Source organism: Colobus angolensis, unplaced genomic scaffold, assembly GCF_000951035.1.
Source record: "Colobus angolensis palliatus isolate OR3802 unplaced genomic scaffold, Cang.pa_1.0 Scaffold164, whole genome shotgun sequence".
NCBI classification, from domain to species: domain Eukaryota; kingdom Metazoa; phylum Chordata; class Mammalia; order Primates; family Cercopithecidae; genus Colobus; species Colobus angolensis.
Window position 1 is genome coordinate 1,990,048 of NW_012114755.1, and position 26,543 is coordinate 2,016,590.

Genomic DNA, 26,543 nt, shown 5'->3' on the forward strand with positions numbered 1-26,543 from the left:
GCAGCGCGCCCACCAGCACGCGGGGGCGGGGCGGGCAGGCAGAGGCGCAGGCGCGGTGCTTCACAGCCCGCTTCCGGCCTCACACCTGCCAAGCATCACACCTGCGATGCCTGCACGAGCTGGGTGCGGTCCGCGCAGCTGCAGTAAGGGGGGTGACCCGGCGTCTATTAGTTGGTGGTTCATCTCCTTCGTGCAACGACGAGCTGTAACGCCGCTTTCCTCCATTCTCTTTCTTCACCTCTTGAGTGAGTGGCCATGAGCTGGGTTGCAAGAGTCCTGGGGAGCAGCCAGAGAGCGGGCGCCACCGGAGCGAATTGTTTTTGCCCAAGGATGCCTCTGTGTCTCCGCCAGGCGCCATGTGACCTGCCCGGGCGCGGGTGGCCCTTCACCCCTGTGAGTGTCACCTGGACCTGTGGACCCCGGGTGCAGTCCTGGAGCTGCGAACTGGAGGTTGGGGGAAAAGTAGGGTAGAGGGGAGAGAAAAGGGGGTCAGCTGCGGGACGGAGAGCCGTCCCAGCTGTGGTTTCATGTTTGGTGGAGCAGCCCCTGTTCCTTTCCTCTCTCTCTCTTAATTCTTCTTAACTATACTCACGCTTCCTTCTCCTTCCCCTGGTCGGCTTCATGGATGCTAAGCTACCTGGCCAGAACCTACCCAGCGTCATTGCTGTCAGATTTGTCGGTCTCGCACCTCCTTCCACACGGGGGCCCAGAAGTTCTCCATACGCGCTCTCACCACAGGTCTTGGAATTCCAAGCCATTTCCAATTCCAGGTCTTGGAAATGGCTGTGCAATTTGTCTTCACTGTTAGGTTTCCAAGATGGCAACTGTCAAGAGTGAACTTATTAAGAATTTCGCGAAAGAGGAGGCCATTCATCACAATAAGATCTCCATTGTAGGAACTGGATCGGTTGGTGTGGCTTGTGCTATCAGCATCTTATTAAAAGTAAGTTATGTGCTCTGCACCACAGGGTTCACCTCCGTTGGAGGCAAGGCCACAGTGTATGGTTGTGCAGGTTGTGTCCAGTTCAAGGGATGAGTGGGGATCCAGTACAAGGGCACCAGAGGAAAAGGTGCCCTTTTTTAAGTTGTTCCACCCAGAGGGCGCTCCTTTTTTAAAATAGTATTATATCATATGTTAGAAGCATCTCTGTGAAAGTATGTTGACATTTCGCTTCCACATAATGACAATATGAGGTACCCGTTTGCTTGATTTGGAAACTCAGCTCACAAAACAAACTGGAGAAATAGGTGGCAGAAAAGAGTATACAAGCATGTCAGTGATGGTAGGCAGCCTATGAGTACAAAATACAATCTTTTTTCCTTGAAATATCTCTCTCCCATTTCCTAGTCTCTATATCTTTATTTCCCTTCATTCCTTGTTCATGTTAGGTTAGTTTTAGTGTTTAGCTGTTCTTAGTATTGATACAGCTGATAAAGTTTAATGGCTATAGACAGAGGCCAAAAAAGATTCTGACCCCTTTCTAAGAATATTACCCTGATACGAACTTTATTACCATAAAGTTTTAATAAATCATAAGACATTTTGAGCTATACTTTTATTAATGAAATATCTGTAAAATGTTTTAAGCCATCTTTTATATAATCTTTAAACCTGGCATGATTCATTGGATTTAAAAGATTGCCTCTGGGTTTCATATCTAGATGACATAGTGACCTCGTGGCACTAAGGATAGCGGCCGCAGCCAACTGCTGCTCCTGCCAACCATACAAATTCCCGATGATTCATTTTGTCCTACCTATTGTAATGCCTTTATCAGCAGTGTCCTCATTGCTAATGAAGAATACACACAGGTGAAAACCAACACATCTGTGACTCATTGATTGATGGGGCCTCCACGTATTGCCCAGGCTGCTGTCAAACTCCTGGCCTCAAGCAGGAGGCCTCAGCTTCCTGAAGTGCTGAGATAACAGACGTGAATCACCTTGCTTTGCCCAACACATTTTTTTTAACACCAGTAACAATGATAACAACATGTTTATAAGCATTATCCAGTATTACAACCCTGAAAAGTAAATATTAGACCTACTTTTTAGAGGAGAAAAAAGGCACAGACTATCTCTAATTGCATGAATAAGTACACAGGTAATATATACAGAAAAGCTTGAAATAAAGTATCACCTCTGCTTTGAAGGGCCATTTGGGGAGGGACTGAGCCATATCCCTGGAACTGCTACCTCTGCCAGCTGCTGCTTGGCTTTGGTTGCAGGAGTGGAGGGAATTTCGGGGCTTCTGATGGGAGGTTCCAGGGGCCCAGGAGAGGGCAGTGCCGTGGAGCTGCACCTGTTTCATGGCCCTGTCCGTGATGGGAGGTCCTAGATCTCGGGTGGAGGTGGTGGATAGGAGTGCATTCCATTGCAACTGGTGATGGGAGGCACAAGCCCCACTAGGCATGTAAGAGTATCCATAGGCTCCACTGGGGGCTTACCTCTGGAGGCTTAAAATGCCACCTGTAGCACCCATTGTCCAAACTCAATGATGCTCCCTGCTGTAAAGATATGAAGCAGAGCCTTCCCAGTCACCTCCTGCTTCTAGAACTTGAATTCTAGTATGTTGCTAACTATGGCATTTGAATATCTTAGGAAATAGGGTACACAATCCCCCCATAAAGCCTCAGGTTAAGGCTCACTTTAATCTTTCCCTGTCCTGGCCCTAGACACTGTGACTTCTGTCATTCAAGGAGATGGTGATAGCCTAAAAACTCCTTGCTGATAAGGAATTCTCAAAAGGAATTGTTCAGGATTTTATTGTCAGGAATTTATGGCACGAACCTAGTAGAGAAACAGTAATGTCTTTAAAAATTACTGAGTTATACCATAATACATAAACTTTAATTAGTGTAATGTGAGATCCACTTGTATTCTCTTTCAGCGTTGTGTCCTGAATCTAGAACAGTGCCTCCTGTAATTGATATTTAGTAGTTGGATGAAAGAATTGCTCAAAGATGCCCATTAAAATGAAAAATGCACTGGACTGTGAATATAAAGATAGGATACTCTGTTTACTTTCATTTTTATAAATAAGGAAAGAGTCCAGAGAGATTGTTAGGATATATTTTTATAGACTTTATTTTTTTGAGTAGTTTTAGATTTACAGAAAAATTGAAAGGATAATAGTTTATGCTCCACATGTAGTTATTAACATTATATCTTAGTATGGTGTGATGGTTAATATTGAGTATAAACTTGATTGGATTGAAGGATGCAGGGTATTGTTCCTGGGTGTGTCTGTGAGGGTATTGCCAAAGAAGATTAACATTTGAGTCTGAGGACTGACAGACACAAACCCACCCTCAATCTGGGTGAGTACCATCTAATCAGCTGCCAGCACGTCTAGGATAAAAGCAGGCAGAGGAACGTGGAAGGACTAGACTGGCTAAGTCTTCCAGCCTTCATCTCTCTTTCGTGCTGGATGCTTGCTGCCCTCAAACATCAGACTCCAAGTTCTTCAGCTTTTGAACTCTGAGACCTACACCAGTGGTTTGCCAGGGGCTCTCAGGCCTTTGGCTGCAGACTGAAGGCTGCACTGTTGGTTTCCCTACTTTTGAGGTTTTGGGACTTGGGCTGGCTTCCTTGCTGCTCAGCTTGCAAATGGCCTGTTGTGGGACTTCACATTGTGATCATGTGGGTCAATACTCCTTAGTAAACTCCCTTTCATATATACATCTATCAGTCCTGTCCCTCTAGAGAACTGTAATACATATTGTATACCTTAGTGTGGTACATTTGTCATGATGAAAGAATGGATATTGACATATCACCTTTAACTATAAAGTCCACACTTTACTCAGATTTCTTTAGTTTTTACTTATGTCCTTTTTCTGTTCCATGATCCCATCCAGGATGATACCACATGACATTTAGTCACTGTATCTCCTTGGGCTCCTCTAGACTATGACAGTTTCTTCAGATTTTTCTTGTCTTTGATAACCGAGCGTTTTGAGGAGTACTAGTCAGTTATTTTGTAGAACACCTTTCTGTTGGAATTTGGTTGGGGGTTTTTTAATGGTGAGACCAAGGTTTTGGGTTTTGGGGAGGAAGACATAGGAATAAAGTGCCATTTTTCATCACATCTTATCCAGGGTACATACTCTCATGATTCAGTGTTGATGTTGACCTCGGTTACCTGGCTGAGACAGTGTTTATCAGGTTTCTCTACTGTAAAGTTACTATTTTCCCCCTTTGCATACTGGTCTCTTTGGAAGAAAGTCCCTATATGCAGCCTACACTTAACGGGGTGAAGAATTATTTTAATTCTTCTGCGTGGGAGATTTATCCTTCCTCCCCTGTTTGTTAATTCAGTCATTTGTTAATATCACTATGCACTCATGGATCTTACTTTATACTTTGGATTATAATCTAATACTTCCATATGAATTTGTTACAGCTGTGGCCATTGGTAATTCTTTGAAGTTGCCTGCTGTGTGCCTTCGACATACTACATCAGTATAGAGTTTTGTTTGGTTTGGAATGCTTCCTTACTCTTTGTCATTTCAAGATGTTTCAGGTTCTTCATCTTGTATATTTTCTGCACCACTCCTAGAATCAGCCTTTTTTCTCCAAGGAACCTTGGTTCCTTTTATTGGATAATAGTATTAGAAATCAAGATCTGGGGCTATTTATGTTCCTTGCTCCTGGGGTTATGATACATTTTCAAAGCTGCCTTTCAAAGATAACTTTATCAATGCCATGTAATACTGTTCCATATGACTCCAATCTCTGAATAACTGAGTGTCCAAAAAACTTTGGCATTTCATTAAGCAACAACCTGTTCCTTGCAATACAGCTTAGACTTCTAGGTTAATCAGTTGTAGTCTAGTTTAAAATTTAAAGCCTTTGGCTTTGAATTTCCAATAATTCAAATAGAGTAAAAAGATCCAGGCTGGATCCAGGCAGTGGCTCATGCCTGTAATCCTGCACTTTGGGAGGCCAAGGCAAGAGTATCACTTGAGCCTAGGAGTTTGAGACCAGCCGAGGCAACAAAGCAAGACCCTGTCTCTAAAATATAAATAAATGAATAAAAATTAAAAATTAGCTAGGTGGCTGCACACGGTGGCTCACGCCTGTAATCCCAACACTTGAGGAGGCCAAGGCGTGTGGATCACCTGAGGTCAGGAGTTTGAGACCAGCCCGGCCAACATGGCGAAACCCCATCTCTACTAAAAATATAAAAAATTAGCTGGGCATGGTGGTGGTACATGCCTGTAATCCCAGCTACTTGGGAGGCTAAGGCAGGAGAATCCTTTGAACCCAGGAGGCAGAGGTTGCCGTGAGCCAAGATTGCGGCCATTGCACTCCACCCTGGGCAACAAGAGCAGAAACTCCATCTCAAAAAAGCCAGGTGCAGTGGTACCTGCTAGTAGTACTAGCTACTTGGGAGGCTGAGGCCGGAGGCTTGCTTGAGCCCAAGAGGTTAATGCTGCAGTGAGCTATGAATGTGCTACTGTACTCCAGCTTGGGTGACAAAGTGAGACCCTGTCTCAAAAAAGAAAAAAGGTAAAAAGCTCTAACAATGTGAATTGGATATGTGCTTAAGTTATGGATGCTTGGTTCTTTTCTTTTCCTTTCTTTTCTTTTTTTTTCTGAGAGTGAGTCTCACTCTGTCGCACAGGCTGGAGGGCAATGGCCGATCTGATCTCAGCTCATGGCAATCTCTGCCTCCCAGGTTCAAGTGATTCTCCTGCCTCAGCCTCCCAAGTAGCTGGGATTACAGGCATGGGCCCCCATGCCCGGCTAATTTTTGTATTTTTAGAAGGGGCAGGGTTTCACCATGTTGGCCAGGCTGGTCTGGAACTCCTGACCTCAGGTGATCTGCCCACCTTGGCCTCCCAAAGTGCTGGGATTACATGCGTGAGGCACCGCGCCTGGTCTTGGTCATTTACTTCTTTTTTTTTGAGATGGAATCTCACTCTGTAGCCCAGGCTGGAGTGCTGTAGCGCAATCATGGCTCATTTCAACCTCTGCCTCCTGGGTTCAAGCGATTCTTCTGCCTCAGCTTCCTGAGTAGCTGGGACTACAGGCACGCACCACCATGCTCAGCTAATTTTTGTATTTTTAGTAAAGACAGGGTTTTACCATATTGGCCAGGTTGGTCTCGAACTCCTGACCTCGTGATCTGCCCACTTTGGCCTCCCAAAGTGCTGGGATTACAGGCGTGAGCCACCATGCCCCGCCTTAATCATTTACTTCTAAGCACTAACACAAAGGTGTTCTTTTTCTTCCAAGGAAAAATTTATTATGTAATAAAGATAAAAGAATATGTAGTTAAGCCGGGCGTGGTGGCTCAAGCCTGTAATCCCAGCACTTTGGGAGGCTGAGACAGGCGGATCACGAGGTCAGGAGATCGAGACCATCCTGGCTAACACGGTGAAACCCCGTCTCTACTAAAAAAAATACAAAAAACTAGCCGGGCGAGGTGGTGGGCGCCTGTAGTCCCAGCTACCCCGGAGGCTGAGGCAGCAGAATGGCGTAAACCCGGGAGGCGGAGCTTGCAGTGAGCTGAGATCTGGCCACTGCACTCCAGGCCGGGGGACAGAGCAAGACTCCGTCTCAGGAAAAAAAAAAAAAAAAAGAATATGTAGTTAAAAGGTAATACATTTACAAGGTTTGAAAGTAAGGCTGCGTATTGGTGGCTCACGCCTGTAATCCCAGCACTGTGGGAGGCCATGGCAGGTGAATCATGAGGTCAGGAGTTTGAGACCAGCCTGGCCAACATGGTGAAACCCCGTCTCTACTAAAAACACACAAAAAATTAGCCGAGCGTGGTGGCGGGCGCCTATAATCCCAACTACTTGGGAGACTGAGGCGGTAGAATCACTTGAACCTAGGAAGGTGGAGGTTGCAGTGAGCCGTGATAGCACCACTGCTCTCTAGCCTGGACAACAAGAGGGAGACTCCATCTCAAAAAAAAAAATAAATAAAAGTAGGCTGGGCATGGGCTCACGCCTGTAATCCCAGCACTTTGGTAGGCTGAGGCAGGCGGATCACTTGAGTCCTGGACTTTGAGACCAGCCTGGGCAACATGGTGAAACCCCATCTCTACAAAAAATACAAAAATGAGTCAGATGTGGTGGCAAGCACCTATTGTCCCAGCTACCCAGGAGGCTGAGGTGGGAAGATCATCTGAGCCTGGGAAGGTTGAGGCTGCAGTGAGTCAAGATCATGCTACTGTACTCCTGCCTGGGGGCCAGAGCAAGCCCCTGTCTCAGAAACAAAAAGTAAAAGTAGAATTCAGAAAGATACATACAAGGCTGGGTGCGGATTAAGGCTCACGCCTATAATCCCAGCACTTTGAGAGACCAGGGCAGCTGGATCACTTGAAGTCAGGAGTTTGAGACCAGCCTGGCCAACATGGTGAAACCCTGTCTCTACTAAAAATACAAAAAAATTAGCTGGGCCTGGTGGCACATGCCTGTAATCCCAGCTACTCAGGAGGCTGAGGCAGGAGAATCACTAGAACCCAGGAGGTGGAGGTTGCAGTGAGCTGAGACTGCACCACTGCATTCCAGCCTGGGTAACAGAGCAAGAGACTCCATCTCAAAAAAAGAAAAAAGAAAAGATACATACATGGAGAAGTCACACTAGTTTCCATCCAACCTTTCCTTAGCATCCACTTTAGGCAACTATTTGAATCAGTTTCTTGTATTTCTAGTGTTTTGTTTTGTTTTTTAAAATAGAACTATATTTTCTCTCCTTTCTTACATATAAAGTAGCATCATATAAATTATAGTACGAATTGGTTTCTGCAGGTAATAACTGTCTGACTATAGAACTAAAATATTTTTGAGTTGGAAGGAGCCTTATATTTTAATCCATTTGCTGTGGTTTAAATGTTTGTCCCCTCTGGAACTCATGTTTAAATTTAATCCTCCATGTGGCAGTATGGAGAGGTGGGGCCTTTAAGAGTCCACTGGGTCGTGAGGGTTCTGCCATGGATTAATCTATGGATGAATGGGTTATCAGGGCAGTGGGAATGGTAGCTTTACACGAAGAGGAAGAGACCTGAATTTAGCGATCTCAGCCTCCTTGCCGTGTGATGCCCTGCACGGCCTTGGGACTCTGCAGAGTCTCCTCCAGCAAGAAAGCCCTCACCAGATGGCGGCCCCTTGGCCTTGGACTTCTCAGCCTTCACAACTGTAAGAAATAAATTCCTTTTCTTTATAAAGTACTCAGTTTCATGCATTCTGTTATAAGGAGCAGGAAATGGACTAAGATACCATTTATTCAAAAAACTTTGAGCTCCTCTGTGCCAGGTGGATGATAAATAAGCACCAGATGGCTGGAGATGAATGACTTCCTTTTCTCAAGCCCATGGTCTGGTGAGAAATTCCTTCAGCAGAAGCCCTACTTGATCAGTCTGCAGACCCGGCTGAAATTGGAAATGGTGCTGCTGACTACTTTCAGAGATTGTTCTATTTACTACGCAGTTTCTGTTTTTGTTTTCCTAATGATGAGCTGAAACGTTCCTGTTTGTAACTTGTATTTTTTCTGGTTTAGACTTTTATATCATGATGAAATGATGAGATCATTTATTATGTTTCCTTTGATTTTGATAATTCACAAGCTAGACATAGATCATCAATATAAGAATTTTCTTTCATTCTCCAGTTAATCAAGAGATACACTCACACTCATTTGACTAATAATGTTTTTTAGGGTTTGAGTGATGAACTTGTCCTTGTGGATGTTGATGAAGGCAAACTGAAGGGTGAGACAATGGATCTTCAACATGGCAGCCCTTTTATGAAAATGCCAAATATTGTCTCCAGCAAAGGTTAATGTCATAGTTAAATACTATAAATATTCTAATATACATGAACAAATATCCAAGAAAATCATCTTTCTTTCTTTTGACCTCCGCAGCTTTTACAGATAAGGCTGGTTGCTCCCTACTCTGTGCTCTCATAACATGTTCAGATTCCTTAGGTTGTACTTTGCAAGGTTTCCCACAGCACCAGACTGAGTTCCTTGTGAGCAGCAGTAACAGCAGTTACCATGACAGCTGCAATGAACTGACTGCCTATTGTGTGTGAGACATTGACCTAAGCACTTTGTATAATTTAATCCTGAGCACAACTCTATTTGAGAGATGATGTACCTCTGAACTAAGGTTAATTAAAAGTGATAGGACCAGGCGCAGTGGCTCATGCCTGTAATCCCAGCACTTTGGGAGGCCAAGGAGGGCGGATCACCTGAGGTTGGGAGTTCGAGACCAACCTGACCAACATAGAGAAACCTTGTCTCTATTAAAAATACAAAAATTAGCCGGGCATGGTGGCGTATGCCTGTAACCCCAGCTACTCGGGAGGCTGAGGCAGGAGAATCGCTTGAACCCAGGAGGCAGAGGTTGTGGTGAGCCAAGATCACGCCATTGCACTCTAGCCTGGGCAACAAGAGTGAAACTCTGTCTCAAAAAAAAAAAAAGTGATGGAGTAGGGATTTGAACTCAGTTCTCTTTGAGTCCAAAGCCTAAGCTCTTCACTACTGTACTTTATTCACTTGACACCTGGGAGATAATTATTTGAACAAATGAATGAACCAACAATTCCCTATTCAAAGGTCTGTTCACACCACATCTATCTCTCAGTATTCTTGCCAGACTAATCCATATTTTGACCTCTTCGTCTAAATAATACAAAAGGTATTTTAGGAGATGAGGTGTTTTTTTGAGACAGTGTCTTGCTATGTTGGCCCAGGCTGGACTTGGACTTCTGGGCTCAAGTGATCCTCTTGGTCTCAGCCTCCAAGTAACTGAGACTACAGGTGTGCACTACTGCACCCAACTTAGGAGGTTTTTGTTTTTGGAAATGGAGTATTGTTCTGTCACCCAGGTTGGAGTGTTGTGGTGTGATCTTGGCTCATTGTGACCTCTGCCTCAGTCTCTCTTGTAGCTGGGACTACAGGCGCCCGCCACTGTGCCTGGCTAATTTTTGTATTTTTAGTAGAGATGGGGTTATGCCACATTGGCCAGTCTGGTCTTGAACTCCTAACTTCAAGTGATTGACCCACCTCGGCCTCCCAAAGTGCTGGGATTACAGGGGTGAGCCACTGCGCATGACTTAGGTTTTTTTTTTTTTTAATTAAAAAAAATGTACAAGGGAAACTTGGTGCTAATTTCCTGAAATTAAAAAGTAGTCTGGGCATGTTAGAAGATTTAAGGGAACCTGCTCTTTGGTAAACATAGTGTGGTGATTGAAGTGAACAGGAAGTATACTTAAATACCAGATGTTTTCTTTCATAATCGATTGTTTCTTCTAATCTTTCCCCAGATTACTTGGTCACTGCAAACTCCAATCTAGTGATTATCACAGCAGGTGCACGCCAGAAAAAAGGAGAAACACGCCTTGATTTAGTCCAGCGAAATGTGTCCATCTTTAAATTAATGATTCCCAATATTACCCAATATAGTCCTCACTGCAAACTGCTTATTGTTACTAATCCAGGTCAGTTTTGTTGTTTTACATTTTCAACTTTTCAATTCGGGAGTACACTGTATAGGTTGATTACATGGGTATACTGTGTGATGATGAGGTTTGGGGTAGGACTGATCCTGCCACCCAGGTAGTGAGCGAAGTACCTAGTAGTTTTTCAGCCCTTGCCGTCCTCACTCCCTCCCTGTCTAGTATTCTCCAGTGTCACTTGTTCCCATCTTTATGTCCGTGTGCACCCACATGTTTAGCTCCCACTTATATGTGAGAACATGTGGTATTTGGTTTTCTGTTGCTGCGTTAATTAGCTTAGAATAATGGCCTCCAGCTGCATCCATGTTGCTGCAAAGGACATGATTTTGTTTTTTTATGGCTGCATAAGTCAGCTTTATTTTCATTGTTCAGTAAAGGAGTTTTTGGGGGTGGGTTTAGTAACTTTGAAGAGAAAAAGAATTTAATGAGTATTAAATCATAAACTACCAATATAATTCCAGAATCTCTGTTTTGTTAGTGTAATATGTACTTTGCACAGTTGTAATCAGTGTATATACTATAATGACTTTAAAAAATACTAGTGTGAGGCCAGGTGCAGTGACTCACGCCTATAATCCCAACACTTTGGGAGCCCAAGGTGGGTGAAGCACTTGAATCCAGGAGTTTGAGAACAGCCTGGGCAATATGACAAAACTCCATCTCTACAAAAAAAAATACAAAAATTATCAGGGCATGGTGGAGCATGCATGTAGTCCCAGCTACTTGGGAGGCTGAGGCGGGAGGATTGCTTCAGCCAGGGAGGTCAAGGGTGCAGTGAGCCATGATTGCGCCACTGTACTCCAGCCTGGGTGACAGAGTGAGACCCTGTCTCCAAAAAAAAAATAGTCGTGTGTATGGGAAGATAATATGCTTAATCATATGAGTTCAAGATTTATATTCTAAAGGCTGAGGTTTGTTTTCCACATTACTGTTTGAGAAGTGAAAGTAGGGCTATAGTTCCTGCCTGACTCTCCAGAATTGTGCTAGACTCCTCACTGGTGCATGTACAAGGTGGACAAACGCAAAATAGACTTTGGAGATAACATGTGCAGGACTGCTGATAAATTGTGTGTAGTGAGGGAAAGGGAGGAATAAAAAATAACTTCTAGATTTTTCCTTTGAGTAACTGAATGAATGGTAGTTTCATTTAACTGGGTTGGTAAATTTACCGATCGGGTGGGAGTCAGTGAGGGAAGGAGGTGGGGATGTTAAATATAGAGGAGAAAAATCAAGATACCTGAAATAATCAGAGGAAATGTCAAACAGCTAGAGATTATGAGTCTGGAGCTTAGTAGTTTAGGGATATTCAAATTACTGTATTCTAAAATCATTTGGAATAGTTTTTCTCTGTGCGACCAAAACTGAGTGAGTGCATGATTAAGTTTATTCATTTTAATTTCGACGCTGAAGAACTATTTAACTTTTGTTTCACAGTTTTATAAAATATTCACATGGCTCCAACATCAATTCTAGAGAACAGGAATTACTCAAAGTCTCCAGCTTCTGTCCCTGTGCCCTTTCCCCTATAGCCTCCATCCCTTTATAGATAACCATTTACATTTTTTATGGTTTACAGCTTTTTGTTACTACATATGTTTTTCTCCATCTTCTTTCATTTTTAACTTAATATATCATGAAGCTCACTCCATAGTAGTATTTATAAATATGTTGATTACTGTAGCTTTGTGGTAAGTTTTGAAATCAGGATGTGTTAAGTCCTCTGACTGTTCTTTAAGATTATTTTGGGCCAGGCATGCTGGCTCACACCTGTAATCCCAGCACTTTGATTATGGGTTTTTTGTTTTTGTTTTTTTAGACAGAATCTCGCTTTGTTGCCAGGCTGGAGTGCAGTGGCACCATCCCCACTCACCACAACCTCCATCTCCCGGGTTCAAGCGATCCTCGTGCCTCAGCCTCCAGAGTAGCTGGGATAACAGGCGCGCACCACTACTGCCCGGCTAATTTTTGTATTTTTTGTAGGGACGGGGTTTCACCATGTTGGCCAGGCTGGTCTCAAACTCCTGACGTCTGGTGATCCACCCGCCTTGGCCTCTCAAAGTGCTGGGATTACAGGTGTGAGCCACCGCACCCAGCCATATCCCAGTACTTTGGGAGCTGAACCGGGAGGATCACCTGAGGTTAGGAGTTCGAGACCAGCCTGGCCAACATGGCAAAATCCCATCTTTACTAAAAATGCAAAAATTAGCTGGGCATGGTGGTGCACACCTGTAATCCTAGCTACTCTGGAGGCTGAGGCAAGAGAATCACTTGAACCCAGGAGGCGGAGGCTGCAGTGAGCTGAGATCACGCCACTGCACTCCAGCCTGGGCAACAAGGCGAGACCTCACTGTCTGTCTGTCTGTCTCTCTCTCTCTCTCTCTATATATATATATATATATATTTTTTTTTTTGCTTGTCTAGATCCTTAGCATTTCCTTATGAATTTATGAATCAGCTGGTCAATTTCTAAAGTAAAACCAATAAGGATTTTGATAGGGATTGCTGCTGATTTATTTTGTTTTTTTTGTATTTAATAAGTTGTTTTTCTCTTGCTGTTTCCAATATTTTCTCTTTGGCTTTTAACAGTTTGACTATGATGTGTCGAACTGTGAATGTCTTTCAGTTTATACCACTTGGAATTCATTGAGCAGCTTGGATGTATAGGTTTTTTTTTTTTTCCTTCTTCTTTTTTTGAGACGGAGTCTTGTTCTGTGGCCCAGACTGGAGTGCAGTGGCGTGATCTCAGCTCACTGCAACCTCTGCCTCCTGGGTTCAAGTGATTCTCGTGCCTCAGCCTCCTGAGCAGCTGGGATTATGGGCACTCACCACCACTCCTGGCTAATTTTTTGTATTTTTAGTAGAGATGGGGTTTCTCCATGTTGGCCAGGCTGGTCTTGAACTCCTGACCCCAACTGATCTGCCCACCCCAGCCTCTCAAAGTGCTGGGATTACAGGCATGAGCCACTGCACCTGGTTTGGATGTGTAATGTTTTTCTATTTGGGAAGTTTCAGCTGTTATTTCTTTGAATAATTTTCTGCTCCTCTCCCCTCCTTCTGGTGCTACCATACATGCATATATATGTTGGTGTGCCTAACGGTGTCCCACAAGTTTGAGGCTCTGTTTTTTCTTTTTTAAAATAGTTAATAGATTATCAAAAGTTCTTTTTGTATGGCATTGAGATATTTATTTATATATTTAACTGCATGCATATCTTTAGCTTTCACATACATTTTCCTTCATATAGGCTATTGGTGTAAGCATTTGCTCTTTTTAAGAGTTTGATTCTTTAAAAAAAATACCAAATCCAAAATTCAGAAATGGTAGTCCAGCGCTACATGGAAGCACACTGAAAATAACAAGCTGATGATACATTATCACACTGTATAATAGTATTTTATATTTTCTTACTTTCCAGTAAGTGTTTTCACATCCTGAAATCTCACAGTGTCATTTTTGAAATGAGAGCTGTGGAGAGAGTCTGATAGGACTCAAGAGTTGTGAAGGCACCTGATGGAGCTCCTTCATTAATTTCTCTAACCATTCAGGGTGCTGACGTCTGTGGGGACAGTAAGTTAACACAAACAGTAAATGTGAAATGAATCCCCAACCTACTTCGTTTTAATTTGCACTAAAAAGCCTCCACCCTCAAAGTCCCACATCATTAAGGTTATATGATAACAAATGAGGAAACACAAACTAAGCATCACTTGCTTGGCGACATTAACTGGCCTACCACACTCCCACCACAGATTTTAGAAGTACATTTGCAAAAGATGCTTCTCTGTGCATTATGGCAGAAGTCTATTAAAGAATATTTAATTTATTGACTAATATTTCTAATAAGCACATTCAGAGAATACTTTTTCTGCATTTTATATACTGGCTGTCTGCCATTAAGAGCAGTAAAAATGAGGGAAAAAATCATAAATCTCAATCTCAAATGGTTTAACAGCTTAGTTCTGTATTTGCTTGACAGTGTATGCAGTTATAGTACACACTATCAAATATATCTTCCATGTCCATTTAGAAAACTTTTTCTGATATTAGAACCATGTTGAAGAAAGTCCTCTCCATTATTTTAGTGAGTTTGTTAAAATGGTTCACTAAGAACCATCTTCAAAATTTCAGGTGCTTCAAAAGTTAAAAGAAACAATTAACTTCATTACTCTTATACAAAACAAATAAACAAAAAACCTGACAACTTTAAATTAGCATTATCAAGCTACCAAAAATTGATACCACTCAGGAAATATTTTTTTCCCCCTGAATAGTAGTTATTTTTTTTGAGATAGAGTCTCTCTCTGTCGCCCAGGCTGGAGTGCAGTGGTGTAATCTTGGCTCACTGCAACCCCTGCCTCTCAGGTTCAAGTAATTCTCGTGCCTCAGCTTCCCAAGTAGCTGATTACAGGCACGTGCCACCATGCCCAGCTAATTTTTGTATTTTTAGTACAGATGGGATTTTACCATGTTGGTCAGGCTGGTCTTGAACTCCTGGTATCAAGTGATCCGCCTGCCTTGGCCTCCCAAAGTACTGGGATTACAGGCGTGAGCCACCGTGCGGCACTGAATGGTAATATTTAACTAAAATTTTGGTGAAAGAAAAGGTAATTCTGAGAGCAATCTGGATAGAGAGGGGTTTCTCAGGTGTAGGTACTAATTCCCATGCAGGACTGCCTTGAGATGCAGCTCCCGTGTCTCTCCAGTCCTCAAGGCTTGGTTTTAGTGATTTTGTAGTAGAGGAAAGGCTTCACACGTGTAATATTTATAGGCAGCATCACTACACAATGGAGTGCAAGTTCAAATCAGAATTTTAAGGTCAGGAAAGTATCATTTAAATGAATCACCATTGAGACTTTTGGAAGTTCTTAAGTTCCTTTAGAAATCTCCCTTTCAAGGATGTGCCAATTTTTACTTCGGCAAATCATGGATAAAAACTGTGAATGTATTAATAGTTAATGATGATTGTGGTGCTATTTTTTAAACATTACTAACTTCACAGCAATACTCACATTTACTTATTTACCTAGCACACTTTTTTTTTTTTTTTTTGAGATGAAGTCTCAGCCTGTTGCCCAGGCTGGAGTGCAGTGGGGTGATCTTGGCTCACTGCCACCTCCACCTCCCGGGTTCAAGCAATTCTCCTGCTTCAGCCTCCCAAGTAGCTGGAATTACAGGCGTGAGCTACCACGCCCGGTTAATTTTTGTATTTTTAGTAGAGATGGGGTTTCACCATGATGGCCAGTCTGGTCTCAAACTCCGAACCCCAAGAGATCTGCTCACCTCAGCCTCCCAAAGTGTTGGGATTACAGGCGTGAGCCACAGTGCCTGGCCACATTTCAACAGTGTTTTATTTTCACTAACTGACCTACTGCAGTCCATTTTAAGAATTTTTGTTTTAGTTTATATATGATATTTTATTATGCTGATATGAATGTGAAATTTTAAAAATTAAAACAAGCAATTAGGGTTTCTTTATGTTAAATATTAATTTATCTTACCTAAGTGCATAATGTTATCCATGTAGTGGTAGAAACGTAAAACCGTACATTTTAGAAAGTTTTGTTTTTTTTCTTTTGTTTTTTTTTTTTTTTGAGACAGGGTCTTGCTATGTCACTCAGGCTAGAGTGCAGTGGCACAGACTTGGCTCACTGCAGTCTCCACCTTGTGGGTTCAAGTGATTCTTGTGCCTCAGCTTCCCAAGTAGCTGGGATTGCAGGCACGCACCATCATGCCCAGCTAATTCCTGTATTTTCAGTAGAGCCGGAGTTTTGCCATGTTTGGCCAGGCTGGTCTCCAACTCCTGGCCTCAAGTGATCTACTCGCCTTGGCCTCCCAAAGTGCTGGGATTACAGACGTGAACCGCCATACCTGGCCAGGTTTTTTAAATAAAATAAAAAGTTGCATCCAGATCTTATTTCAATTATAAATAACACACTGTTGACATTGTTTTAAAATAGGATTTTAGTTTATTACTGTGGAAATGTGGAGCACAAGACATAACAAATACTACGTATTAATTTTAAAACTGTTCAGAATGAGGCTGGGCGTGGTGGTTCACACCTATAATCCCTAGCACTTTGGGAGGCTGAGGTGAGAGGATTGCTTGAGCCCAGGAGTTCAAGACCAGCCTGGGCAAAATAGTGTGAAACGCTATCTCTGTTAAAAAAAAAAAAAAAAAAAAAAAAAAAAAAATTTCAAAAAGAACAAAAATCTACCCAGAATGGCTTATGGAGGTTTGTAATTGTTGATTTAAGAGTATTTAGGACTTTTTTTTTTTAACAAATTAAAAAGTTCCAGTAACTAATTATTTACATGAACTAAATGACCACATAGAAGTGGAAAATGGAAAATTTAGAGGGCAGTACGGTAAGGGAGGGGATGTAAAATAACACGGGAAGAGAACCGAAACAATTGAAGATCAAAGATTTAGGAAAAGTTTAACCTTTTCTTCAAATCTATAGTCATTTACCTCGAAAATGTGGTTGGGTACCCTGGGACACAGCTGAGTTACTTGCTCTGTTTTCAGTTTACCAATTAAAACAGGTCACTTTCTCAGTTCCAGACCCAGGGCCTGGTGGAGGTCCCCCAATCCCTTTGCATTTCAATGGCAGGTGACAAACCTCTTAAGGCCCAGCATGACTGAGGTTTTTCACTTGCTAGCTTTATGTGTGAGGAAACTTAGACATTTCTACACATAATTCTCTCCGTCTCAGGTATTAGAATGAATGCTTATCATTTTAAATAGTGGTACGATCAGACTGTTTCAGTATCACTTTTTACTGTTGATGGGTATTAAACAGGGAACAGAAGCTCTAACTTTTACATTAATGGAAATACTATGTGTTTAGAAAACACTGTTTTAGAGGACAAAAGACGTCATCTTCATATCTTTTAAGAGTGTCTAATTTCTACTATTTAAGTGAGTACTTACATTAAATCTGCCATAGAAAATATGGATTTACAAAAAAGACAAATTAGAAATTATGTTCTTCACAGAGATCGACTACAGGATTCTGATTCTTAAATTGTCTTCATATGTTTAGGATAGAATTTGATGCATTTATTTTTAAAGTATGAGTTATTACATAAAGCTAAGTTAAAAGTTCAACCAAATGGAAAAGATACCAACAAATGCCTAAAATACTATTCTAATTATCTAAAATAAGAACAAATAGATTTTTCAAATAAGAGTTGAGTCAATATTTATTTTAGACACTTGATTTAGTTGAAGCTGCTACTTTATTACTTAAAGACTGAGCCTATAAGAAAATAAAAGAGGTTTAATCCAAGTAATATGAAAGTGAACTCTACCTTACCTGTTTTCCCCAAAATAATTTTGACTTCACTACTGGAAATTTTTGTGAATGGTTCTAAAAAACACCTATTTTGAAACTGCAGAAATAGCAGGACAAATCACTTTGTAGAATGATTTGTGAAATACTGTCCTACTACACTTAAATAAAAACAACACATTTCCTCACTTATGAGTATTTTCTTATTTTTGATACTGCAAATTCTACACATAGAACACCTCTTCATTGCCCTGCTGAAGGCCTCAGAATGTAGAGATGGTTCAAAAGTAATTTATACCATTTTTACCCAGGCTTTGTAAACATATGTCAAAGAGATAGGAAGGTACTCAGTTTTAGTAAACAAAATAATTGCTCCTATAGTAGCTCCTCAAAGTCCCAGGCAAGTAGGCATTATCAGAAGTTTTCTATTAGATAATTCTACCATCTCCAAATAAGGACTTTGGTCTGTCCATAAAAATTGATAGATGGAAGGAAGGAAGGAAAGAAGGTAGGTAAGTAGGTAGGTAGGTAAGTAGGTAGACAGACAGACACAGGCTTTTGCTTTGTCACTTATGCTGAAGTGCAGTGGCACAACCATAGCTCACTGTAACCTTGAACTCCGGGCTCAAGTGATCCTGTCTCAGCCTCCCAAGTATCTCGGACTAAAGGTGACTTGACTACTTTTTAAATTTTTTGTAGAGACGAGGTCTGCTATATTGCCCAGGCTGGTCTCAAACTCCTAGTCTCAAGTGATCCTCCCACCTCGGCCTCCCTGTAAGTTGGGATTACGGGTGTGAGCCACCGTGTCTGGACTTGGTTTATTCTTAGGAATTTTTCTTTCTCCCTTGTCCTATTGCATAATCTAGAAGACTCTCTAGTATAATGTTAAATAGAAACAGTGATAGTGGGTATCCTTGTCTTGTTTCTGACTTTAATGAAAATGCTTCTAAGTTTTCTTCATAATGTATGTTTGCTTTGGATTTTGATAGATACCTTTTTGAGATAAAAAGCAGTTTCCTTCTGTTCCCAGACTGTTTAGTTTTATTTTTTTAATCCCTGAATGAGTTTTCCTACAGTTAAAATGATCATATATATCTTTTTCTTTAAATCTCATCTGGTGTAATATGTTGACAGATTTTTTGATATTGAACCACCTTTGCATTTCTGGGGTAAAGCTGCTGCTTAAAGTATTTTTCTTTTTCTTTTATTTTTAATTTTTAATTTTTTATTTTTTTGAGACAGAGTCTCGCTCTGTCACCCAGGCTGAAGCCCAGTGGTGCAATCTCGGTTCACTGCAAACTTTGCCTCCTGGGTTCAAGTAATTCTCTGCCTCAGCCTCCCCAGTAGCTGGGATTACAGGTGCCCGCCACACCACACCTGGCTAATTTTTGTATTTTTAGTAGAGACGGGGTTTCACCATGTTGGCCAGGCTGGTCTTAAACTCCTGACCTCATGATCCACCCACCTCGGCCTCCCAAAGTGCTGGGACTACAGGCGTGAGCCACCGCGCCTAGTGATGACGTATGTTTCTTTTCTTTTCTGTTTTTCAGATGGAGTCTCACTGTTGCCAGGCTGGAGTGCAGTGGCGCGATCTTGGCTCACTGCAACCTCCGCCTACCAGGTTCAAGTGATTCTCCTGCCTTAGCCTCCCAAATAGCTGGGACTACAGGTGTGCACCACCACGCCCAGCTAATTTTTGTATTTTTAATAGAGACGGGGTTTCATCATGTTGGCCATGATGGTCTCAATCTCTTGACCTCAGGGGATCCACCGGCCTTGGCCTCCCAAAGTGCTGGGATTACAGGCGTGAGCTACCGCACCCGGCCTCTGATGCTGTTTTTAAAAAAATATTTTTAGGCTGGGCATGATCACTCACATCTGTAATCCCAGCACTCTGAGAGGCTGGGGCAGCAGGATTGCTTGAAGCCAGGAGTTAGACCAGCCTGGGCAGCATAGCAAGACCCTGTCTCTATTAAAAAAATAATTTTTCCTACTATTTGATGCTCTTTCCTTCCTTTTATTTTACTGTTAAAATAACGCTTGTCATTTATTTTTTAAAATCTTTGTTTTAAAAATGCATTAAAGAATATAAATTAGGCCGGGCGCAGCGGCTCACGCCTATAATCCCAACACTTTGGGAGGCCGAGGCAGGTAGATCACCTGAGATCAGGAGTTTGAGACCAGCCTGGCCAACATGGTAAAACTCCACCTCTACTAAAAATACAAAAATTAGTCAGGCATGGTGGCTGGTGCCTGTAATCCCAGTTACTTGGGAGGCTGAGGGAGGAGGCGGAGGTTGCAGTGAGCAGAGATTGCGCCACTCCACTCCAGCCTGGGCAACAAGAGTGAAACTTTGTCTCCAAAATAAAATAAAATAAAATAAATTTACCACCATATATAATTTTATTTATTAACTTTGTTTCATGGTACTTTGTATTTTTGTTTTAAATATATTGTAATTCCTTGTCTTACTTCCTCTGTAACTCAGTGAGTCATTTAAAAGTGTATTTTTGGGGCCAGGCACAGGGGCTCATGCCGGTAATCCCAGCACTTTGGGAGGCCAAGGTGGGTGGATCACGAGGTCAAGAGATCGAGACCATCCTGGCCAACATGCTGAAACCCCATCACTACTAAAAATATAAAAATTAGCCAGGCGTGGTGGCACACACCTGTAGTACCAGCTACTCAGGAGGCTGAGGCAGGAAAATCACTTGAACCCGGGAGGCGGAGGTGGCAGTGAGCCGAGATCGCGTCATTGCACTCCAGCCTGGTGACAGAGCGAGACCCTGTCTCAAAAAAAACAAGTGTATGTTTCAACATGTAAAAAAAATTTTATTGTGGTTGATTCTGATATAACTGAATTGGGTTGTCTGATCAGTTCTTTAAAGTCTGTTAACACTTTGTGATCCAGATAATAGTGTTTGTAAAAAAAAATTCCTGATGTATTCGAGGAACAAATGGACTTTAATGGGCATGATGATCTTTATTTGATTATACTTATAAATTTTATTTAGTTTTGCAAAATTAACTTTATAAATCAGTTTATAATAAAAGTATATTAAAATTGTCTGCTATGCTTATGAATCAAATCTACAGTTCCTAATTTTCTTCATATATTTTGAGGCTATATTAAGTGTATATAAATGTACAGTTGTTAAATTGTTGCACTGTTTTATGTATCTCATACATTAATGAGAATACATGGTTAATACATATGTTATACATAATTGTATATAATGTAATTATACGTTAGTGGGGATGCAGAGATAATACATAAATGTGTATGATACATAATAGAGATAATACATAAATATATATTACATACTATATACATATTATACATACATAAATGTATTATCTCTACTCCCATTAATGCTTTCTTGTTGAAAATTCTATTGTTTGCTATTAATATAGCTACACTGACCTTCTTTTCGGTATTACCAGTTTAAAAATTAACTTCAAGAAAAAAATTCTGATAAAGCTAATAATGTTTAAAATAACTGACACTGAAATATCAGACTGTGTCAAAAATTTATCCTTTCCCTACTGGGACAAAAGCCTGATTATGTTTCCCTGCTAAATCTTTTTTTTTTTTTTTTTTTTTGAGATGCAGTCTCGCTGTGTAGCCAGGCTGGAGCGCAGTTGATGTGATCTCGGCTCACTGCAACCTCCGCCTCCCGGGTTCAAGCAATTCTCCTGCCTCAGCCTCCTGAGTAGCTGGGACTACAGGTGCATGCCACCACGCCCAGATAATTTTTCTACTTTTAATAGAGATGGGGTTTCACCATGTTGGCCAGGATGGTCTCAATTTCTTGACCTCGTGATCCGCCCGCCTCAGCCTCCCAAAGTGCTGGGATTACAAGTGTGAGCCACCGTGCCCATCCCTCTGTTCCCCTCTTAACTATGCTTTTCATTGAAAATGGGTTATTCTCTGAGCAAAATTATTTGAAAGACTTGATAAGAGTATTTGTTTATTCATATTTCTCAGAATTTTCTGTGGAGTGAACATTCTGTGTTTCTGCATACCAAGCTATGCAAAGTATCAACAAAAAGGTTTTTCATTACTTCTATTTGGTAGATATTCTTAGAGTTGGGGTATAGCTGGGGTTGGATAGAGAACCATGTTTCTGGCCCCCTCCATAAAACATCAGATTTACTAGTTTTAAGTTAGGTAAATCTAAACAACGTATCCTTGTAGATGAGGATGTTTCTTGATATGGACTTTTTCTTCTTAGTGGATATCTTAACTTATGTAGCCTGGAAGTTGAGCGCATTTCCCAAAAACCGTGTTATTGGAAGTGGTTGTAATCTGGACTCTGCTCGTTTTCGTTACTTTATTGGGCAAAGGCTTGGCATCCACTCTGAAAGCTGTCATGGGCTGATTCTTGGAGAGCATGGCGACTCAAGTGGTAAGCCTGAGGCACGATTGGAGCCTCTGAAATATCTGTTTCCTACCAATCATATAGACATTTAATGTAAAGTAGCTCCTGGGGGGGAAGAAAAGACTTTATTCCACTTTAGGCCCTTTTAGTAGTAATTTTTTACTACACTTATTTTTAAAATAACAAAAAATACAGATTAGAAAAATGTGAGATTGACACTATAATCCTACATATGGATGGCTAGGATTATAATGCTTCTCTTAAATAGAGAACTAAGTAACACGATGTAGTTTGTATTTAATTTGGGACACTCTAGTTCGGAAAGGTCAGCAGTGTAGTCATGTAGTAGGCATTCTTCAGATTAAGGGATGGGTAGAACTGAAGAATGTAAGAGGGAAGAGAAAGAGTACTGTGGTAATAGTCTTTTTCTCCCCTCTTAGTGTCTTCTGGCTTTGAAATCTATTTAATATAAACCTTGGCTATGGAAAAAGACTTAAAGGTAGAAAAACTAAAACTTCCTAGTGGAAAGTTTAAAACTGCAACTTTCTTATTTGGAGAATCTTTGCCAAGATAACAGAATTGTGGATCCCCCTCTGTGGAGATCTGGATTTAGAATATCTGGAGTGGGGCTCAGATATCGGAACATTCCTAGTTGAAAACCACTCATAACAGTTTTGCTAAGGTCAAAAACCAAAACCCTGCTAATACTATGTTGTAAGAAGTGGGATTTTGGGTATCTCTTTCTTAGTTCCGGTGTGGAGTGGTGTGAACATTGCTGGTGTCCCTCTGAAGGATCTGAACCCAGATATAGGAACTGATAAAGATCCTGAGCAGTGGGAAAATGTCCACAAAAAAGTGATTTCCAGGTAATACACGCTAGTTTCACATTTTTAGTACCTTAGAAGTTGTGAGCCTGAACTGTTAGGTTTAGTCCCTTAAGTATATGTTGTTGTATTTCCCATATTTTTATTTGCACTTCTGCTTTTTTGTGTGATCATATTCACCAGATTATAAACTCTTCAACAGTCAGGGACTGATTCTATGTTGCTCATTCCTGAGCCTAACCCAGTATTGAGCACATGGTAGGGGCTCACTTGTTGACTGACAATGTATTTTTTCAAACACTTGCTACCTAGTGTTTATTGTTAGTGGTGGAATTAATTCCATATTAATTTCTGCATCTCTGTACTTGTAACTCTAATGTTTAACCACTGTGGCAAGGCATGGTGGCTCATGTCTATAATCCCAGCACTTTGGGAAGCTGAGGTGGGAGGATCACTTGAGCTCAGGAGTATGAGACCAGCCTGGGCAACATAGGGAGACCCCATCTCTACTGTGGTGGGAGGATCACTTGAGCCCAGGAGTACGAGACCAGCCTGGGCAACACAGGGAGACCCCAACTCTACAAAAAAAAAAAAAATTAGCTGAGCGTATGGTGGCTTGCTTGAGCCCAGGAGGTCAAGGCGAGCTCTGATGGTGCCCCTGCGCTCCAGCTGAGACCCTCTCTAAAAAAGGCATACATATGGCCAGGCGTGGTGGCTCATGCCTCGTGCCTCTAATCCTACCACTTTGAGAGACCAGGGTGGGCAGATCACTTGAGGTCAGGAGTATGAAAACAGCCTGACCAACGTGGTGAAAAATACAAAAATACAAAAAATACAAAAATACAAAATTAGCCACAAATGGTGGTACACGCTTGGCATCCCAGCTACTCAGGAGGCTGAGGAGGGAAGACTGCTTAAACCGGGGAGGTGGAGGTTGCAGTGAGCCGAGATTGCACCACTGCCCTCCAGCCTGGGCGACAGAGCAAGACTTAAGAAAAAAATGCATACAGACTCCAAGTAATTTCTAGGAGAAGTTGTTGATGGAGTCATTGCAGTTTTGTGGCATTGTTAGATAGGTTGCTATAAAGTGGAAGTTCAATGACAAGTGGATCTTCTCAACTAACTTATGTTTATGGTTTCTTCTAATTCCAGTGGCTATGAGATGGTCAAAATGAAAGGTTATACTTCTTGGGGCATTAGCCTATCTGTAGCTGATTTAACAGAAAGTATTTTGAAGAATCTCAGGAGAGTGCATCCAGTTTCTACCCTAAGTAAGGTAGGACATTCATGTTTGAAAAATCATTAACTTCAACATAAAATAGGGGTAAATAACATTTTTGAGACACTCCGATTTTGGGTTTGATCTTGTGGAAGAACCTCTCTTCCTGAAGTCTGTTCTTTGCTGCTGAAGAGTGGAGAGATCGGGGAAAGAGCCTATCTTTGTGGACCTTTGTCCTGGTCTAGCATGACATTTCTTTTTATTAGATAAAAGTAAGTGTTTTTGCAACTTTATTATTTAACTAAGTGAACTGACTCTACCAGTATCTGGAAACACTGGGAACCACTATGGGCAGACCTTGGTACCTTTGGAGTTGTTCTCTTCGTTTTGATTATGTCCAATGGAGAGATCTAGGAAAGAAGCACTAGACACAAAAGAATTAGCAGTCTCCTGGGGAGAGGGGAGTTGGGGCATGGGTGAGATCCTTCTGCTAGTCTAAATGGGAGAGGTTATAAAACAAGACAGATCTAAATCATTGGAAATAAAGTCATAGGAATTTTGAAGTGGTCTCTTGATAGGAAGTGGTATGGAGTAAGGAGATGAGGAAAGAAGGGTGGGCCCCAGCAAACATTGCAGGAGGCTGGGGCCTATGTGGAGAGATGGTGGGTTGAAACTGAACAATAAATATGCCTAATCATGTTTTAAATTGTTCTCTGTCTTGGTACTCTGCCATAGTTTGTACTACCAATCTGTTATTCATTCACCTCATAACTGTTGTTTCTCGTATTGCAGACCTTTGTTAAAAGTTAAAAAAGGACTAATTTTTAAGTCTTTACTTTCAGGGCCTCTATGGAATAAATGAAGAAATATTCCTTAGTGTCCCATGTATCCTGGGAGAGAATGGTATCACAGACCTCATAAAATTAAAACTTACCCTTGAAGAGGAGGCCTGCTTGCAAAAGAGTGCAGAAACACTTTGGGAAATTCAGAAGGAGCTCAAGTTTTAAAGTTGCTTAAAGTTACCATTCTATAGATTGAAGATGAAATAATAGTTATGGAATTGTATATGTCAAACTTTAGAATAAATGTGAATTTCTAAAAGTTGGAAAAAATAGAGGAAAGAGTGACCTATTTAGTGTAGCCTTCCAGCTTTTTTTTTTTGGGTGGGTCTCATTCTGTTACCCAGGCTGGAATGCAGTGGCACCATCACGGCTCACTGCAACCTTGAGCTCCCGAACTCAGATGAGCCTCCCACTTCAGCCTTCAGAGTAGGTGGGACCACATGCGTGTGCCTCCATGCCTGGCTAATTTTTGTATTTTTTTTTGTAGAGATGGGGTTTTGAATTCCCAAAGTGCTGTGATTACAGGGGCGAGCCACTGTGCTTGGCCTTAGCTTTGATTTAGTATCCAGATGATGGACGACACTTTTTTTTTTTTTCCTCCAAACAAAAGTGATGGCATCAAAGATGTTTTTGGTACCTTTTAGTACTTGCCTTGTATGTATACATAACTGCCATCTGGTCCATGAGAATGTGTATACTGTGTTATAGAAATCCTGATTCTTTTCATCAGGTGCATAGTAATTCTTCTCTATGGCTTAATACCTATGTTCATTTACATGCTATTTAATAAAAACTTTAATTTCCTCTACAATGTAAAAATAAAAGTGTATATATGCACACACACACAAAGTAATCTAAATGTTCCTAACATTAGATAAAACCTTGGTTTGACCTTGCTGGTTTTTCTTCTGGTAACTTTTATGAGTGCATTTTAATTTTTACAGAAAAGGTCTTAAGCTGTAAACCCCTTGGTGACAACAGATTAAATTGGTCGTTCTTCTCTTGGGAGTAGAATGGGCTGCCTGATTATCTTAATAACATCCCAAATCGGAATATACTTTCCTTTGTAGCCTTATGAGCCTTCTAGCACTCTCATTTTGATCAAGAACATTCTATTCTGGATGAGCTCTGCAGGACATACAGTAGCTATATAGTTCACTGGGTGGTCACAAACTTGGCTACAGAATCACTTACTATGAAGACGAAACTTTAAATGACAAAGCAGGGAGGCAATGGTACACTGTATCTTTCCCTTTAATCCTAAAGTTATCAGGTGTATGGTTTGGACCTGCCACTGTGCTCCTTTTTGATGAAAACACTTATGGTTCAGTGAGGCCTAGAAAGGAAACAAATTTAGTAGGGTTGGTAGGAGAGTATCACCCTGGACCTTTCACAGATAAGTTACTCAAATCCTTTAACTTCAAATATTTCAAAATTTAGATTTCTATTTGGTATTATCCCCATATTAATTCACTTTATATGCCGTAGAATAATATTAATTTCAA

At 41.3% G+C, this 26,543-nt stretch overlaps 1 protein-coding gene across 1 annotated transcript; it reads left to right on the top strand.

Annotated features, from left to right (window-relative positions):
- Positions 1-255: 255 nt before the first annotated feature.
- LDHAL6A (lactate dehydrogenase A-like 6A) lies at positions 256-25,634 on the top strand. The gene is made up of 8 exons (XM_011937466.1): positions 256-393; positions 809-943; positions 8,674-8,791; positions 10,287-10,460; positions 22,007-22,180; positions 22,902-23,019; positions 24,130-24,253; positions 25,039-25,634. The coding sequence occupies exons 1-8, from the start codon at positions 256-258 to the stop codon at positions 25,201-25,203; spliced, it is 1,146 nt and encodes a 381-aa protein (XP_011792856.1). The 3' UTR covers positions 25,204-25,634.
- The last annotated feature ends 909 nt before the right edge of the window (positions 25,635-26,543 follow it).

Coding starts and splice junctions, on each gene's coding strand:
- LDHAL6A (XM_011937466.1), top strand. CDS start 256: ATGAGCTGGGTTGCAAGAGTCCTGGGGAGCAGCCAGAGAGCGGGCGCC. Junction 8,792..10,286: donor AAATATTGTCTCCAGCAAAG/GTTAATGTCATA, acceptor ATCTTTCCCCAG/ATTACTTGGTCACTGCAAAC. Junction 10,461..22,006: donor GCTTATTGTTACTAATCCAG/GTCAGTTTTGTT, acceptor TTTTCTTCTTAG/TGGATATCTTAACTTATGTA.